Source organism: Mya arenaria, chromosome 7, assembly GCF_026914265.1.
Source record: "Mya arenaria isolate MELC-2E11 chromosome 7, ASM2691426v1".
Classification (NCBI taxonomy): domain Eukaryota; kingdom Metazoa; phylum Mollusca; class Bivalvia; order Myida; family Myidae; genus Mya; species Mya arenaria.
The window spans coordinates 64,920,683-64,940,820 of NC_069128.1; the positions used below are offsets into that span (position 1 = coordinate 64,920,683).

Genomic DNA, 20,138 nt, shown 5'->3' on the forward strand with positions numbered 1-20,138 from the left:
TTCAGTTTCATAGGTGAGTTTGACACCGCCTGGCCGCCCGCCAGCCCGACTGTTAAAACCTGGTTAATAAAACAGCTTAACATTTTGATACATAAGATAGTAAATAGGTTTTTGGTTGACATGTTCAATGATATATAATGAAATTTTATTTGCATTTCATAAAATTTATCCAACAACACATTATGTGAAAAACAGGGCAGAAGCATTAAATATAAAACAATACTATATACATAACAGTATAAACCATGGAAGAAAAAAATGAATACACTGCAGTGTGAATGACCTCCAATTGAGGACAAGTTATAATCATATTCAAATTTAAATTTTCAATTGTTGAACAACAAACAAAATAGAACAATATCGAAATAACATGGCAATCACTGACGGTATTCAGCTTTATAGCTTAATAAATCAAAATCTAGTCTATTATTTATTTATCTTTTTGTTTATTTGTTGTCTTTTTCATAAGCCTTTTGCAAGGCTAGTTGCTAATACTAATGTATTCTTTAACCATTACCCATGATCGCCTGGCAAGAATTGGATACTCCTTTTAAGACATTCTCACTTATTTTTGGTGGAGTATTAAGCGTTAAGTCCATTTTATATCACTTCTTTTTCAGCCCGGCTCCAAGTTGTTCTGACTGTAGCAGTTCTTTTATCCTAAAACACAGAAATACAGCCTATTTTGTAGCCACAAAATCACAATAATATCATCTATTTTGGGCACAATTTTTATCAATTTAAGTAGCTTAGGAAAGAATTCGCACTAGGGAGAATCTTGGGAGTTTTATCATTTTAAGTAGCGTAGGAAAGAATTTGCAATAGGGAGAATCTTGGGAGTTTTATCAATTTAAGTAGCCTAGGAAAGAATTTGCAATAGGGAAAATCTTGGAGGACTTGAAAGTGCTTAAGTGGCCATTAAAATAAAGCTGTTAATTTAATGCAATTTTATTAGTGTTATTCAATAGAAATCAACAGCAATCAATCTGGTATTCAAGAATATTTCTTTTCTAATATTTCTACATTTGGAAAAGAGAGCAATATGAAGTTTTCGAGCTTAATAAGCATAAATAAGTTGTGGAGAACAGGATTACTGATCATCTATCATCATTGTCTCATTATATGGCCTAAATTTACTCTTAATTACAGAGAATATTTGGCAGGATCTTATTTTTCCTTATATATTGGAATTGAATAACACTAGATTTAAAAGTGGCCACCAGAAAAATTTAAATTACATTACATAAAGGAAGAAAAAAAGTTTTTCATACCAAAAGGTCTTTTTTTATACTGTAGACTTCATTGCTGAGCGGTCATCAGAAATGGCAGTTGTTCCATATGTAGCAGTGCTGGATTCACAAACAGAGGAACAATCTGGACTACCATCAACATGGTGATTATCAGCATCATCATCATCACTAGGTTGTTCTGCAAGTCAATAAAAAAGATGACCCGAATTCAAAATGATGTTTTCACTGAATTTGTACAATGAAATGGGCACAGTAAGCACACTCATCTTTTCTTAGCTCTGACCTGAGCAAAATATCTTACAATGCCATATAATATACATTGTATTCCATGTTAAACATGTTTGACTTCAGGACTTATTTGATTAATAGAAATTTAATCAAGGCCCTTCTGTTACGAACAATTCGATATTTTCACTGTTACTTCAGGACTACACTGATCTGTAACATGACACATAGGGTAAGTTCTATTTTTTATAAAAAGAATTAAATGAAATTTGCTTTAAAAGAAAAGTATTTCTAATTGTTATTTTTTTAATGATTCTTGCATGGTTTGTGCCAATCCCAGCAAGTATGACTGCTTTGAGTTGACCCGTCTCTCTTGACAATTTAATGAAATTGATGCATATAAACACAAAATTATGTATGTATAAAATGAAATGAATTGGACAAATTAAAAGCATGAAACAACATTTGTTTTCCTTTAAGTGATTTTGTTGTCAAGGTTCATAACAGTCTTATTTAAAGCTGCACTCTCACAAATTGAACGTTTTGACAACTTTTTTTTTAAAAAAATCTGCGAACGAGCCAATTTTTGCGAAAATCCATGGAAACCAGGTATATAAGACTGCTGACAAAAAATAAGATCGCTGATTTTTATAAATAAGTTAAAAAAATTGATGTTTCATGCATATTTCTTAAAACTGTTAGTCACGATATCAGCCATAAAACATAAATTTTACGAACGGAAATATGAAAATCTACTATCTGTCAATTAAGTAGGTTGGGTGGTTGAGTACCATTGTATAAAGTATCAATGCAAAACATCAAGAAAGTGCCGAGATATTAACCTATGTGTGCTTGCACGCAAAACCTTAACCAGAATTTCTAAGTTGAATAATAAAGGCGTATTATTTGCATTTAATGCAAATAAGAGTTTCTAACTTGGTTAATTAAGAAGGTTGGATGGTTGAGAACCACTGTGTAAAGTCCCAATGCAATACCTCAAGTAGTTGCTGATATATAAACATATGTGTGCTTGCATGCAAAACCTTAACCAAGGTGTGACGCCGATGCCAACGCCGATGCTGACTCTTGGGTGAGTAGTGTAGCTCTCAATATTCTTATTAGCTGAAATAGAATTGTGGTTCCAGTACACTACACTCCCTCTCATTATGATCTATCACTGTATGAAGTTTTATTAAATTCCATCCAATAGTTTTTGAATTATGCTCCGGACAAGAAAAAGTAACAAAGGGCAGTAACTCTGTAATTGGCTGAAATAGAATTGTGGTTCCAGTACACTAAAATCTCTCTCATCATGCTCTATCACTGTATGAAGTTTTATTAAATTCCATCCAATAGTTTTTATGTTATACTCCGGAGAAGAAAAAGTAACAAAGGGCAGTAACTCTGTAATTGGCTGAAATAGAATTGCGGTTCCTGTACACTGCACTCCCTCTCATTATGATCTATCACTGTATGAAGTTTTATTAAATTCAATCCAATAGTTTTCTAGTTATGCTCCAGACAAGAAAAAGTATCAAAGGGCAGTAACTCTGTAATTGGTTGAAATAGAATTGCGGTTCCTGTACACTGTACTCCCACTCATTATGATCTATCACTTTATGAAGTTTTATTAAATTCCATCCAATAGTTTTCAAGTTATGCTCCGGACAAGAAAAAAGTAACAAAGGGAAGTAACTCTGTAACTGGCTGAAACAGAGTTATGGTTCTTGTGCACTGCACTTCCTCTCATTGTGCTTTACCATTGTATTAAGTTTTAATAAATTCCATCCAGTAGTTTGCAAGTTAATATCTGGAAAGATATTTGACAGCATAAAACAACAAATAAAGGGCAATAACTCAGTAATTAGCTAAAGTAGAGTTATGGTTCTTGAACACTGCACTTCCTCTCATTGTGCTTTACCATTGTATGAAGTTCCAATGAATTTCATCCAGTACTTTTCAAGTTATAATCCGGACACCTAAAAGTAACAAAGGGCAATAACAATACGCAAGAATATAGTTATGGTTTTTGTATACTGAAGTTTAACCCAATTCCATCCAGTAGTTTTTAAGTTATGCTCCGGACAAGGTAAATTGCAACGGACCGACCGACCGACCGACCACAGAGTGACTCCAATATACCCCCTTCAAACTTCGTTTGTCGGGGGTATAAATATCCTCATCTGTCCTAAAACTTTCAACTAAGTTCCATAGTCAATGAGGGGCCATAATTTGTGTAAAGAATAATATGGAGTTATCTAACCTCATCATGTGATGGCCCTGAACAACTGTGTGAAGTATTAAGTCAATTGAATGAAGGGTACTGGACTTATAAGTGAAAATCCCAACATGCCCTAAAACTTTAACCGGATGCCGACGCCAGGGCGAGTAGTATCTAACCCACCTATCCTTCGAATAGTCGAGTTAATAAAATGGTTATGGGGAGATCACTTTCTTAAAGTAGTAAGACCCTAATGGGCAAAAGCAGCATCATTTTAAACTATGATTAGCTTGATAATTTCTTTATGTGTATCTTTTACTGGATTTATCAAAAAAAAAAATTAAATGATTTTTTTTTCTGTCAAAGAGCAATTTTATTTGAACTTGAAATATACATCTTCCATTTCAGATTTTTTCACTCGAGATCTTTTATTTCATTAATTGTTCAGCATTTTGGTAAATATCGTTTTCATAGTAACATGAAACATATTAGCTGTAAGAAATAATACACTATTGAACACATCAAAAAATATAATGAAACTGTACTGAAATCGCCATACTGATTTGACCATATTAAAATAGGGACATCAAAGTTTAAAAGAAAAATCAACTAGTTAAAGAAATATCGATGAAAAAATAAGTTTGAAATTCCCAAACACCTATTTCAGTCAGGCCTGCAAGTAATGAAATCTTCAAAGACGCTAATATCAATATGTAGAAATGAATTAATTTACTTATATATTGTTAAACAGTAAATTAATTCATTTCTACATATTGATATTAGCGTCTTTGAAGATTTCATTGCTCTTAGTTTTAAACCATGTTGTTTTTTCACATAAGCACAAAAGCGCATTTGTAAACTATTTGAAAATTTTAAAGATAATCATTTGATAGATCATATTTACAAAATATGTGTATCGGACTCATGAAAGTCTAAATTATTCTACATATAATGTCACCGTAGCTACGATTAACACATATAATATGTTAATCTCATTAACAGTGACATTATATGCAAACTGCTCTTAGTTTTAAACCATGTTGTTTTTTCACATAAGCACAAAAACGCATTTGAAAACTATTTGAAAAATTTATAGATAATCATTTGATAGATAATATTTACAAAATATACATATCAGACTCATGAAAGTCTAAATTATTCTACACATAATGTCACCGTAGCTACGACTAACACATATGTTAATCTCCTTAACAGTGACATTATATGCAAAATTCTCTTAGTTTTAAACCATGTTGTTTTTTCACATAAGCACAAAAGCGCATTTGTAAACTATTTGAAAATTTTATAGATAATAATTTGATAGATCATATTTACGAAATATGCGAATCGGACTCCTGAAAGTCTAAATCATTCTACACATAATGTCACCGTAGCTACGACTAACACAAATGTTGATCTCATTAACAGTGACATTATATGCAAAATTCTCTTATTTTTAAACCATGTTGTTTTTTCACATTTATAAGTTCAAAAGTGCATTTGTCAACTATTTGAAAATTTTATAGATAATCATTTGATAGATCATCTTTACAAAATATGTATATCGGACTCATGAAAGTCTAAATTATTCTACACATAATGTCACCGTATCTACGACTAACACATATGTTAATCTCATTAACAGTGACATTATATGCAAAATGCTCTTAGTTTTCAACCATGTTGTTTTTTTCCCATAAGCACAAAAGTGCATTTGTCAACTATTTGAAAATTTTATAGATAATCATTTGATAGATCATCTTTACAAAATATGTATATCGGACTCATGAAAGTCTAAATTATTCTACACATAATGTCACCGTAGCTACTATTAACACATATGTTAATCTCATTAACAGTGACACTATATGCAAAATGCTCTTAGTTTTAAACCATGTTTTTTTTCACATAAGCACAAAAGTGCATTTGTCAACTATTTGAAAATTTTATAGATAATCATTTGATAGATAATATTTACAAAATATGCATATCAGACTCATGAAAGTCTAAATTATTCTACACATAATGTCATCTTGCAAAAGCATCTCTAAATCTTCTAGAAACAAAGAAAACAGCAAAGGGGACATAACTTCGCCTTGTTTTAAACCAACAGAGCATTCGAAAAAATCCGAATACGAAGAACAACATCTAACACGCACTTTGACCTTTGCATACATATTTTTAACAATACGTAATACTTTTCCACGAGTTCCTAACGTGTATAATTTAAGCCATAGACCATTTCTATAAATACCATCAAAGGCCTTTTTAAAATCTATAAATGCACATGATAATCTTTTCTTGTCGTTTAGACGCTTATTAACAACAGCGTTGAGTACAAAAATAGCGTCCAGAGTGGACCATCCCTTCCTAAAACCAAATTGTGCGTCACTTATAACATCATTATTTTCGGCCCAATCTGAGACTCGTTTATTTATAATACCAGTAAAAATCTTTGAAAAGCAACTTACAAGAGTAATACCCCGATTATTATTCACATCACTGGGGTCATTTTTCTTAAAAAGTGGTATAATTATACCTTCCATCCATTGATCGGGAAAATAACCGGTATTCAAAATACCGTTAAAAATATCAACTAAATGGGAAGCCAAAATATCACACGATGCAATAAAATATTCATTAATCAGCTTGTCACTTGCAAAGGCTTTAATTTTCTTTAATTGTGTTACGATAGTTTCAATTTCCCGTACAGTGATTGGAAAATCTAATTCTTCAAAACAACAATCATCGTCATCAAAGTTATGGTTATTACAAAAATCTTCAACATTTACATTATCTGCGTTACGCATATTATCATTCAAATTAGAAAAATATTCATAAAATTGTTCAACAGAAATATCATTATTAACAGACTTCTTTTTGCTAAAATGGTTCCAAAAGTCTTTTGGCTTTTGATGCCGAAGACGTTCAATACTTCTCATTTTATTTAGTTCATATCGACGGCGTTTGATTCTAATCAAACGTTTGTATGCCATTTTATTAACACACAAATCTTGTCTATATTCAGTATTAACAACATGATTATACATTTGTGTGGGTATACAAAACATTATAGGTGCATGGTCAGACCATTCATTGAATTGACAAACAGTAAAATTGCGTGCGATGTCAAAATACTGGTCACCTATCAAAAGATAGTCAATTACACTCGAACCATTTGTGCACAAATAATCCCCTAATCCATAGTCATTACCCAACCTACCATTTGCAATACGTAATGATGTCGACTTACAAAGATCAAGCAATTTTATTCCGAAATTGTTGCAAACATGATCTTTTGAATAACGAAAAATAGGTAAATCCGGACAGTATTCATCACAGTCTAAATTATCAACAATTCTGTCACATTCGATATAATCCTTTTTACTCCCATTTCCGACCCTCGAATTCCAGTCACATATAACAGTACATGTCCTTTACTTTGAAGGTAATGCACATCATTATGTATTATGTCATATCAATCTTCATTAATTAAATTATAAGCTGGCAAATTTTCAACCCAAATATACACTCACGCTAAATAAATGTCATTATCGAGGCCAAAATACTGTCTCTTTAATTTTAACCATATAACCTTTATAAATGTTATTTCGAATATAGACAACAGCACCCCCACTATTCCTTTTTGCCCGACGGTTCTGAAATTTACGGAATAAATTGTAGCATTTATACCCATTAATATCAAATTTTGATTGCCTATTACCCCAAGTTTCATATAAGAAAATTATATCATTTTTGCAAATCATATCAACAAAATCTTGGACGCACAATTTGTTGCTAAGACCATTAACGTTCCATGAAATAATGCATAGCCCAGCCTCTTCATGCCGCTACGCCAACCCGCCTGTCGCACCGTCCGTTGCCGGGGAGGCCCTCCGTCCGTCCGTCTCGTGGGCCGTCGTCTAAGTTGCAGTAGTTCTAGCGTTACCAGTCCTACTTCCGGTGCCGGCGACCTCTGACCCACCACGCTGCTGGTCGGTGTAAACTGGCTTGCCATCAATATAAAGTCTATCGTAGGAAAGCCATGTACGTTTACCCTGGCGTTTGGCGGCCTTCAGTGCTGGCATGTGCGCACGACGACGAGCGGAAATCTCAGGGGGGAATTGCTCATGCAAGAAATATTCAGTGTCATGCAGATTTTCGCGTTGACGTCGCACGATCTCGCGGTCCTTAAAGCTGAAGAACTTGACCACCAACTTCCGGGGGTACCTGCTGTCCGGGTAGAAATCGCCCATTCTGTGCACGCGCTCAAATTGTATATCATCAACAATGTTCTGTGCAATTTTCAGTTTGTTTACTATGAAATCGCGCAGTTTGGTTTCACTCTCGGCCCAATATTCAGCCCGTACTTCCGGAATGTTGCCAAACACCAAGTTGTTACGCATCGATTGCGATTTTACATAAATGAGTTCGTCTCTGGTTTTTATCTCATCATTACGAACTTGATCAAGTTCACTTTGTGTTGTTGCTAGGTTATATTCCAGCGCGTTTACACGGTCCTCAACGGCAATAACTTTAGAGTCCACCCTTTTATTTTGGTCATGCACATAAGTCCACATTTTTTTCATCTCGATTTCAAAATTACTGACCTTTTTTTCAAGGGTATCCAGGGCATCTAAACGTTTGTTTACAGTATTTAATTTGTTGTCGATTCGCCTCAAATAGTCCATGACAGGGCCAAATAGTCCATGACACGCGTTGTATAATGCATTGACACCTTTTATGATATGACATTATTGTGTATTGTCATAAACCTGTTATGAAGAGATCCTTGAGAAATTCATTAAGTATAATAATTAATTACCTACTGAAATATTCGGAGGCTACTTTACAAATAAAATATATCTTACAAGAAACATGAATCGTTATCTAAAGTCGGGTACATTTTGACAAGAAATATTAGCTCAATGAGCTATTTTCCGACATGAATGACCTTGAAACAACAGTCACCCTCAGTTATAACAGAGATAGTGATAGCAGTTATTACTTTGACATTTTAGGTGAAACATAAAATTACTTAAGAACAATATTCAAATACAACTAACACAAATCAGTTGACAGAAATACATTAGACAACTGGTCGTGGCAGTGCAACAAAATCAATAGTTAAAGATGCACTATTACTCCAAAATGATCTATACCACAATTAATGTTGTTGTTTTTTAACTTGCCAAACATGATGAATAAATATCTGATATAGGATACCGTGTTGAATTTGAAAGAGATGAAAAATAATCTACCTCATGTGACGATAGTTGATCACTGTATTATTTTTAGCATTCACCAGTCATTTATTTTTACGTAATCAGCTTTTGAATACACGGTTACAATATTGTTATCAGTTATTTATATTTTGCATAAATGCATTATTTAGTAAAAAGTTTTATAACTCAAAATTTATGTTTGTTATAATTGTGTTTACAAGTATCGATTACGAATACGAGTGTCACTTAAAGTTAGAATTCTGAAGCATTCTATTTTACATCGGTACTATTTCCCGGTCCCGGTCTCATCCAGTCAATGTTTTAAAGTTTGTACAGTAGCTATCGGGCGTGATCGAGAAGGCGTTAAATTCAGGGTTTTGTGATGTGTACGCAAAATGATATCGTCGGGGGTCCGGCGTTCCTCCCCCGGGAAAAAATCTAGATTGTCTGCAGTGACCAGGGGATTGCTTCCTAAAGGCCGTGTAGGCCGCGGCCTACTCATTCTCCCAGAGTCGAAAAAATAAAATGCCAAAAATGCAATAAAAATCGGAGTGGTATGGGGGTAGGGGTAAATGGAACACCAGAAACAAAATTTGCCGAGACTCTGCTTTATTTGTCGGAATCTACACGTATGAAATGATTTATAGTCTATAGACCCCAAGGAAGAGTTCGAACTACTGTAGCCCACATATTGTTAAGATGGGACCGGTCGCGCATTGTAAAGTTCCGTCTTCTAAACTTTTCAAACACTGCTAGGTGCAATCGTAACAACTCGGCCATCTCCGGCAAGCTTCGAGATAGACCTCGTAAATAGTAGTAAGGATATACGAAAGTGCGATGCGGCTGCCGGCGATTAACACCGTTTTCAATCCGCGTAAAGAAGGCCCATTGTAACAACAAGGAAATGGATTGTGTTAAATTAAATGTGCTTGTTTAAGAAACAATATTTATTGTCACCTCAAAGAATGTTCGTTTTATGAATATTTAGATGTTTCCTTATAGTTGAAGCACTCTATTTCCTCTAGAAAAATCGTGAGCACACAGAAAATGTACTTGACAGTTGTCATTGAACTGATCATACGGTTCATGGCATGCATGAATCATTACATCGGATTAAATGCATGCATGGACTAAATGTCAACATTTCCTCAACAGTTATAGGAATCCCCTATGAAATGTAAGTTTTAAGTCATACTTTGCCGTGTTATTTTTCACACCATGCCTTGCCATTAAAACAACATTACTATTCTGTAAAATCATTGATTGCCTTGTGCAGAGTCTTGTGGGTTGTGGTAGGATGGGTGTGAGCTTGGCACCCAGTCAGCTTTACCAGCTGAAATCTATGCATGCCTTTACTTCAGCATTGTTGGGTTTGGGCTGCAGATTTTTTTTTAAACAGTTCTGTGGGGTTGGGGTGGGGCGGTGACTATCCACGCAGTAAACTCAATTGTTAGAGTACCAGTACAACGTTCATGTGGATATGCACCAGACAATTGTAACCACGCCCCCCCCAGGTCTGGGGAATAGTGGGGACTTTCAGTACAGCCAACCCCGGCTAAAATCCCCACCCTGCGCGGATGATCCAATGGCAAAATCCCTGCCAAATGCCCCCACACCCCAGGGACTCTAGGTAAGGTCCATTCCCCTCTATATTTTAAGCGAAGATAAAACCACCGCATTCACCCAGCACTGCAGGGCCACCTGAAATGAAACTGTTATCATGTTTAAATTCATCTACAATGTTGATATTTTAATAGAACAGATTTCAATTGTTTGGAAAATATTTTTTGCTATTGCTTTAAGCCATATAATTAATTATATGTGTAATTTTAATTTAATTACTCCTTTTGGCTTTTGAAAAATGACCAAGAAGAACTGTCAATCTGTGTGAGAGCAGCTTTTAGCTCTGGACTGCTGGTTAATTAAAAAATATGAAATGAAATTGTTATCATGCTTAAATTCATCTGCAATGTTGATATTTTAATACTGTCAATCCTTGTTGGTTAATTGTACAAACATGCAGGTACTTTTGGACTTAAACCAATAGGATAAATGTACTTAACTGTTAAATTATTGTCCGAATTTCGAAAATAGCACAACCATTACCTCATCTGCCTTTTTTCATTAGAACAAGCCGGGAATCAGAGTCAGCTGCACCCCTGGTACCATACTCTTCTCTGAAAATGACAATAAAATTGAAATTTAAATGTCTGCATTTCATTGGCACAGTAAAAATGTCAGCATTTTTTAATGTTTCTGCATCACCACCACTGGTGGATTATCATAGAATTTAGTCTTGAAAGAAATGTGTGCTGGTTTATGCGTTCAAACTCATTTTGTTAAACCAATAGAATGAAGATCTAATTTATTTAGAGAACTATATTAGTGAGCAGGCCGAGGCATTCAATTGTGCCATTACATTAAGTTGTTTGCTACCAACACTCACGGACATATAAACCATACATCCTTGGTTAAAAGAATGTAAATTTTAATTATAAAAAATTAAAGTTAATGATATGAAATGTATGAGATAAATACACTGAGAAAGAAAGTCTAACCTATTATCGATCTAAATAAAGTCTGATTCAGACTTATTTGTTATTAAAAAAATCAAATAGAGTATTTGCTTTCTTAATTTTTGCCACTGATCACTGGAGCTTCAAAATTGTTATTTACTATATTAGAATCTGTCAAATGAAAGAAGACTTTACCCCACCCACTAAGAATTAATGACATTTCCAATTAGTTTCTCATTAGGGCTCTTTTAAAACTATTTTTATATTTTATTAAAATACAATAAGTATAAAAATAACACTTACACACAAATAAGTGGTAAAAGTTCGCTCCTCATTCTGTCTTTGGACTAACATATCTCTTGGTTGTTTGAACATCTTCTTGGTCGGCCATGATGGACTATTTTCTTACGACCTGTATTATATCCGAGGCCATATCTTGATATTAGCCGAGGAGTTCCGATTGTAGAATTTAGTCTTGAAAGAAATGTGTGCTGGTTTATGCGTTCAAACTCATTTTGTTACACCAATAGAATGAAGATCTAATTTATTTAGAGAACTATATTAGTGAACAGGGCCGAGGCATTCAATTGTGCCATTACATTAAATTGTTCGATACCAACACTAACGGACATATAAACCATACATCCTTGGTTAAAAGAATGTAAATTTTAATTATAAAAAAATAAAGTTAATGATATGAAATGTATGAGATAAATACACTGAGAAAGAAAGTCTAACCTATTATCGATCTAAGTAAAGTCAGATTCAGACTTATTTGTTATTAAAAAAAATCAAATAGAGTATTTGCTTTCTTAATTTTTGCCATTGATCACTGGAGCTTCAAAATTGTTATTTACTGTATTAGAATCTGTCAAATGAAAGGATACTTTACCCCACCCACTTAGAATTAATGACATTTCCAATTAGTTTCTCATTAGGGCTCTTTTAAAACTATTTTTATATTTTATTAAAATACAATAAGTATAAAAAAAACACTTACACACAAATAAGTGGTAAAAGTTCGCTCCTCATTCTGTCTTTGGACTAACATATCTCTTGGTTGTTTGAACATCTCCTTGGTCGGCCATGATGGACTATTTTCTTACGACCCGTATTATATCCGAGGCCATATCTTGATACTAGCCGATGAGTTCCGATTGTGCTAGGTGGGCGCTTTTTCTTTGAAATGTTAACAGAACAAGAGCCTGGCAGAGGCCATCATGGCCGAAAACGTTCCCATTAAGTATCCGGATATCGGATGTCGTACCTTATCCTCTGTAGACGAAGACACCAAAGTTATTAAATGAAACCTGGTCATCATGTCTTCAGTTCCCATTTCCAACACGGTCAGTCTTTTTCTTTACTAACAAGTCTTAATAAATTATATTGAATTGTGTGCTAGGTACAATAACTCACAGCCCAGTATATTGTTATAGTGGATTTGGCCTGTCAGTCAGAAACTAAAATGTAAACCAATTATTAAAGATATATTTACTATGTAAACCAGTTATTTTTTGCAATCGTATTGTTTCCAAATGACAGTGTTTAATTTATTGGATTAAATTATATAATTCATTTAAATACAATACAATACTATACAATACAATACAATACAATACAATACAATACGGGTTTATTTGCAATTTAAGGCCACCGGCCCAAAATACACAGGTTCCATATATATATATGCATTTTAAATATAGATCAGAAGCGATTAATCAACAACATATTGTCAATGATATGTATACTTATCTTTACAAACTTCAATATACAACATGCATATATAGAGATGTTATTGCTTTTAAATATATATTGTCTTAACATATTCAATTTCCATTTCGTTGTAACATAATTATATTAAATAATGTTTAAAATACAAGAGGTACAGACAAGACTAGCCACGTCTATTACCCTCAATAAAAGATTGCCTCAACATGTTTGCTTTATGTAGAAACTTTGTTAATGAAAATATTTGTCTCTCTCTAACATCAGACATCATACAGTTAATAATGCAAGAGTTCGATTTCTATCAAACCATACAGTTTCAAAGCATTCTAGCCTTATCGATTCATACAGTGGATATATGAAAATCATCTTCAATGATATAAACGTTACGTGTTAAACAAAATGCACGAAATCGAAATTCTCTGTCAACATTTAAATGTCTGCTACTTTCAATCATCAAGTTATGCCCTGAACATCTAAAGTTTGACAGTGATCTTTTCAGTAAGAAAGGCAACTCCAATGTTAAATATCTTTCAGTGTCAAGCATAGTCTTAAATTCCTTGTAATGCAATGCTTTGGGTGAACTGTTTATTTTCGAATGTATGTCTTGAAATGCACAATCCTTTAGCCTGTTCTTAAACTGTGCTAGAAATATCACTGAGTCTCCAACACCATCTGCTAGCCAAGCAAGTCCAAATCCATACTTATATAACATGCGTTTTACATTTGTGGCCCCGTTGGATCTACTAGAATTGTCATGGTTTCTGAGCAAGTTATAAAACTGTTTGGGATACCGATGTTCTGGCATATCCGTAAGTCGAAGCCAATACGTAACACAACGTGTCTTATAGGTCACCGATATTGGCAATCGCCCACATTCACTTAAAGCAAAGAAGTTTGCTACATTTTTGTTTAATCCACACACATATTTGCAAAAGTTAATATGTATTCTTTCCGTACAGTCTGACAGTTCATAACCCCATACTTCTGACGAATAGCATAAAATAGGTACAACCATCGCGTCGAATAGTTTAAATGCTTCATCTGGTCCAAAGAAACCGAAGTGTTTACAGTAGTTGAATATGCTATAAACTGCCTTTTGAGCCTGCTTAGCCAATGTTTCTTTCGTCATTGTCCAAGATAGTTTGGGTGTGAAAAAAACGCCAAGATATTTGTAATATGGTACCACTTCTAGTTGCGCCCCTTTATATGTCCACCGCTCTTAATATCGCAGTGGTCTGCCATTTCAAAAAACCATAACTTGTGATTTTTTGTATTAACCTTCATGCCAACCTTATCGCTGAAGTCCGCTATATTATTGATAATGCGTTGCAAATTTACAGCCGTTTCTGCGAAGCTTGAGACGTCGTCAGCGTACATAAAAGCATACATTTTATCAACTTTATCACAGATAAAGATGCCATTGTTAGTATTTGTTCGTAAAAAATGAACTAAATCGTTCATAAACAATGCAAAAATTATCGGCGAGTTCAAACACCCCTGTTTTGTGCCTATATTACACGCGAAGAAGTCTGTCATTTGCGACTTTAAAACACGCTTTCATCCTGCTTTTGATATTAAATGTTGTATTGAGATAATAGCGTTGAGTATCAGTGATATTCTCGCATATCGGATTCGATTCTTTGTCTTGTAACAATTTTAAATACAATTATTTATTTTTGTAGTTTTTCCCATTACATTTGGAACAAGTAGTAAGCTGCGAAAACTCAGCAAAAAATGGTTAATGGAAACACCATGGTTGAGGTACTCCATGACAAAGGATTCTGTCTTTTGTGTGAACTACTGTTTGTTCGGAGGTAGAGACGGGCGAGAGAAAACCTTTACGGCCGGCACATGTGATTGGAAACATATATTCATGCTAATTAAACGGCATTCAGTTGAAAAGTCCAATCGTGATGCATCTATTCGTGCCGAAAGCTATATGGATATCTTGCACAGAAAATATGATTCGATAAACAAAACCATATCCAAAGAATCGGTAAACAAAAATTGATACATATTGTCCAGAATTATTAAAAAAAAATGTGCTTTGTGCAAAACAAAATATACCGTTACGAGGACACACCGAATATATAACAATAATTTCTTGGCCATAATGAAGACCTTAGCACAAAATGTCCAAATTCAAGCAAATCAATCATCTAGACAACTCACACTATAACAGTGTATCCAAAAATAATTAATTGGCATTTGCGCAAGTCAGGTGAAGAAACAACTGTTGGAAGACTGTTGGTCGTGCCAATATTTATACCATCATTGTTAATGAAGCAACAGACAAATCGACAAAAGAACAATTGTCTTTTGCGTGCGTTTCGTCCATAATAGTTGCGTAGTCCGAGAGGAATTTCTTTCATTAGTCGTGTGCGAATCGATCAAGGGGTCACACTCTGCGCAAACATTGTGGAGTTGCAAGAAGCAAATCTCGATCAGAGCTCAGTGCTATAACGGTGCGTCAAACATGTCTGCGAAATTTCCGGGACTTCAAGCTCTTATCAGTGAACGTTCATTACATGCAAATTACGTGCATTGTAAATTGCATTGTTTGAACCTGTCTTTGGTACATAGTTCAAACATTCCTTGTGTCAGAACCCTGATGTCGTCTGTACAGGACAAAGACTCCCTTTTTGATTATTCTGCTAAATGGATTACAGAACGAACGGTCACACGATGTTGCTACCCAAGAGGAAATGAACAGCGCACTAAGCTCCGAACTCTGTGTAAAACACGTTGGTCCAGTCGGACAGACGCTCTTTAAACTTTCAAGAATGCGTTCCCTGTAGTGGTTCACGCACTGAAGACATTAAAGGCAGAAAGTCGAAAAGGTAGGGCAATATCTGGCCGTAATATTGCGTTGCATATTAAGAATTGAGCTCCTTGTGGCGGAACACTTTTTGAGTAGAACCGTTCCCCGACAAATCTACAAAAGCAGGACAACGACTTGCTGCATGCTGTGAGTGAAATACGTGTCGTTATTAAGCTGTGCAATGATGAACGGGGTGATAAGTATGTATGGGATGCGCTTTACGACAAGACCGTAGATGTTAGCGCTGATAATCAACCATCAATGCCGAGAGAAGCTGGTCGACAGCAGATCAGAGTTAGCCCTGATGTCTAAAAGGTGTCCGATTACTACAGGGTCACTTTGTAAAATGTTATCCTGGACCATTCAGGAAATGGAAACTCGGTGCCGACAATATATGCCGCCTTTGCCCCCGACCTCCCTCAAACATACGAGACATTCAAGTCGGAAATTGCTCGATGGAGAGTTACATGGAGTATTACAAATATACCTGCGGTCTCTACGGATACGTGTTTACACACCGAACTCGACGTGATACAGGTCACCAGAAAGGCGTCCTATCATAATATCCCCTATATATTGATAATAAAAATGACGTCAAATTTTGCATTTTGACGTTCAGGTAATGAATGGCTTGAGGAAAATAGAAAGTTAGTGTGGTGTGGCGAACATATACATATCGACCAATAAAATTGTTGAGTAAATATATAAAACCTGTTAAAGACATCACTCCATACAGAACATTTTAAGTACATAAAGTAAAAATGGACTAAACAAATGACAAAACAAAACGGAATTCTAGGGTGAAGGTGACCTGTCTACATATGTATTTACTTTTGCTATTTTACTGATTAAACTCAATCGTTCACCGCAAAGCATGAGAAAGATGATATTTTCTGTTGGAAATGTAATATATTTTCAACCAAGGCATGTGATTTGTAAAGCCAAGGAAGTTATTAAGATTGATTTAATTTGCCTTTTACAGACATTCCTGTATTAATCCAAAGCGCTGATACCATGCGTACCAAATAAATTGTACATTATAAAACCTCAGAGGAATGAGAATGTTCACAAAAGGTGGTATGGAATTTCTCGAGGCTTGCCTTCTGTCCAAAACACTTTATGGTCCACATCCTATCAACTTTTCCTATGGAAAGATCTTTCTGAAACTTATTTGGGCCACGTCTACTGTCTTAGAGATTAGACAGAAGTGCACTGTTCCAAAGTACAGGGTGTACAGTATATTAAACTATGAGTACATTTTTTATGGCATTCTTTTACAACTTCTTTCTCTATAATAACCAATTCTTATTCGTAAAGACTCCAAATTGAGAATGAATTGAGCGTAGTGACTTATTAGCGATATCATTGGCGTTACAAACAAGCAAATGGTGTGCATAATAATCATGTCCGGAAATGCATAAATGTGAAAATACAGCATTTATCAATAGTTTCGGTAAATATTGGAATTAATGTAAACTAGGTATTATTCGTTTTTTTCTAAAACAAATATCATTTAGCTACTATTAAAACGGTTTCATAAATTACCATTCAAGTTTCAATCCGTTATATTTTTGCAGAACGGAATGGAACACTATTTTTATTTGATTTGAAAAAAAGAGAAGAAAACTTCAACAAAAAACCTATATAAACCATGTTTAACACATGTGAGTTACAGGATAAAACCAGTCTTCTCCTTTCTCTAACAGAAACATTCCTTTTATATCATTGCTTCTCTTCAATGTGTACTCGCATGTGTCTCTTCAAGTCATACGCTTTTTTTGAAATTTATAGGTATTTTTAGTTGGTCAAAAAAGTAAATACAACTGAGATTAATAATGTATTCAGGTCAAACAAGAATATATGCAAAGTGGCAGTTCTTATTTATAAAGTGGTTGGTCATGGCGGCCATCATGGATTTTGTCTGCCATCTTGGACGAAATTGAGATGAGTCCAGAAGTATATATCATGAGACAAAGTTTCATAATTTTAACCCTAAGTGATCAACTCTTTGAAATTTCGTCACGATATGACTTGACTACTTTGAGTAAAAGGTTTTCCACACATTCAAAATCTGTATGGCTTTTCTGTGTGCTTTTTCAGTTATCTCTCAAATAAATTTATCACTGAAAGCAGCATCCAATGTTTCACCATTGAAAGCCATCTCTCTTGTGTGTATTCGCATGTAATTCGTCAATATACTAAGACAATTAAATGTAGCACCATTAGACCTAACACTTTTGACTAGTATGTATCGCCACGTGCCATTGTAAGGTAATTATATCCGTCTAATAATAGCACCGCATGTCTCATATTTGTGTTCCTTTACCTCTTTGTGAGTGTGCTTGTGGCGTTTCAAATAACATCTTTGAGAGAAATAAGCACTAATTATGATCGTCTGATGGTATTGAGCAACATAAGGATCAAGCATACTCTAGTGTGCAACTTGAAAGCAGTCAAGTAAATGAAGCTTAAAGCATAATGTGTTTAAGACAGACATTCAAAAACTGACTTCTGGGCTGTATGTAAACAAATATGCAGGTCATAGAATAGCAGCTTATAAATAATGTACTAGTAAATTGTAGCTATTTAAATATCTGACTGATATTAAAGCTGCACTTTCACAGATTAAACATTTTGACAACGGTTTTATTTTTTGTCTTCGAACGAGCCAAATTATGCAAACATGCAAGAAAACCAGTGATATAAGACTGCTGACAAAACATCGGATCGCAGAATTTTCATATTTAAGGAGAAAAATATTTTTAATGCATTTTTCTTAGTGACGCTTTTAAAATTAGCCATAAAATAATAATTTTCAAATGGAGATATGAAAATCTGTGATCTGATTATTTTGCTAGCAGGCTTATATTACTGTTTTGCAAATATTTACACAGAAATTGCCTCATTCCAAGACAACAAATAAAAACAAGTTGTCAAAACAGTAAATCTGTGAAAGTGCAGCTTTAACAGCCTCTTTTAAGTCTTTTATATTTTTATTTTTCTGGCTAACTTGGAAGATGATACAACTATTTATTTAATTTCAGAGATGTCCATTCTGGATGTTTGTGTCTGTCAAGTTGATGCTCAACAGGAGTAGGCAGGTGATACCATTGATCGGATAGCACCTGCTATATCAGTGGTTTTACAAGATATTTTTGTGCAAAACACAAGAGACGGAATCGGTTCAAGAACAGAGATAAAATAAATGAAGTGTGTCAATATGAATGCAAACTTTCCTTGACTGCAAGGACTAAAGAAATGCACACAAGTGACATAGATTTAAATGTTTGGTACAAAAAGTAGACGTTTAGAACTTAAAATTATGACACAGGATGTGAAACAACACTTCATAGCCGATAACATTCGAACAAGATTTTTCAAAAAGAAGCAAGATGGGTTATTTAACCCTTGGCAAATGAAAGGGATTATTGCATACCAAGGACAATTTATTGTTATTGAATTATATAATGTTTAATGTTATTATTAAATTGTAAAAAAATACCGTTGTTATTGATATGATTGTCTATGATCTTTTTATTCCAATGACTGTTTAACTCCTATGGTTAATATTAAAAAGACATAAAATCGAGTTAACGTTTGTGGGCAATAACTAACCACCCGGTTGAGTTAGTTTGTAGAAGCGCCTTGCTAGTATATCGGCAGCAGCCCTTGGTTCGAGCTTTTCCCTATCATTTTAATTTAGTATTGCTATAGTCAAATAGCCAGGTGTCGTTAGCGTACTGTAGGCCGAATATTTTCTTGGCCCAAATTCAAACAGCATTGATATTTAAATGAAACATGGTACACATGCAAATTTCCAGAAACAAAAGGCTCATGTCCAGCAAGACCATACATAATATTTCAAGACTTAAATGATTCAATACACTTGGTGCTATGTATTTAAATTTTCATAACCAAGATTGTTCATCTTTGTAAATTCAGAGCTTAAGTTTAAAGCTGCACATTTTTACATATCTTTGTTTGAAAATTGATATTTATAGTTCGAAGCGTTACTAATACTTTAAGAAAATGGAGTCTTTTGACACTGTTTCAAACAACTGAGATCTGTTCTATTGTGAATCATCTTATATGATTGACTGAATTGAAGGCAATAATACCAAAATCAGTTAATCTGTGAGGTTGCAGTTTTAA

The 20,138-nt window shown here is 34.3% G+C and overlaps 1 protein-coding gene across 1 annotated transcript; it reads right to left on the bottom strand.

The window, feature by feature from the left end:
- Positions 1-7,619: 7,619 nt before the first annotated feature.
- On the bottom strand, positions 7,620-8,276 carry LOC128241346 (uncharacterized). Its single transcript, XM_052958274.1, has one exon. It carries the CDS (start codon positions 8,274-8,276, stop codon positions 7,620-7,622), a length of 657 nt encoding a protein of 218 aa, XP_052814234.1.
- Between the last annotated feature and the right edge of the window lie 11,862 nt (positions 8,277-20,138).

Excerpts from the sequence above, each read along its gene's own strand:
- LOC128241346 (XM_052958274.1), bottom strand. The coding sequence starts at position 8,276 with ATGTGGACTTATGTGCATGACCAAAATAAAAGGGTGGACTCTAAAGTT.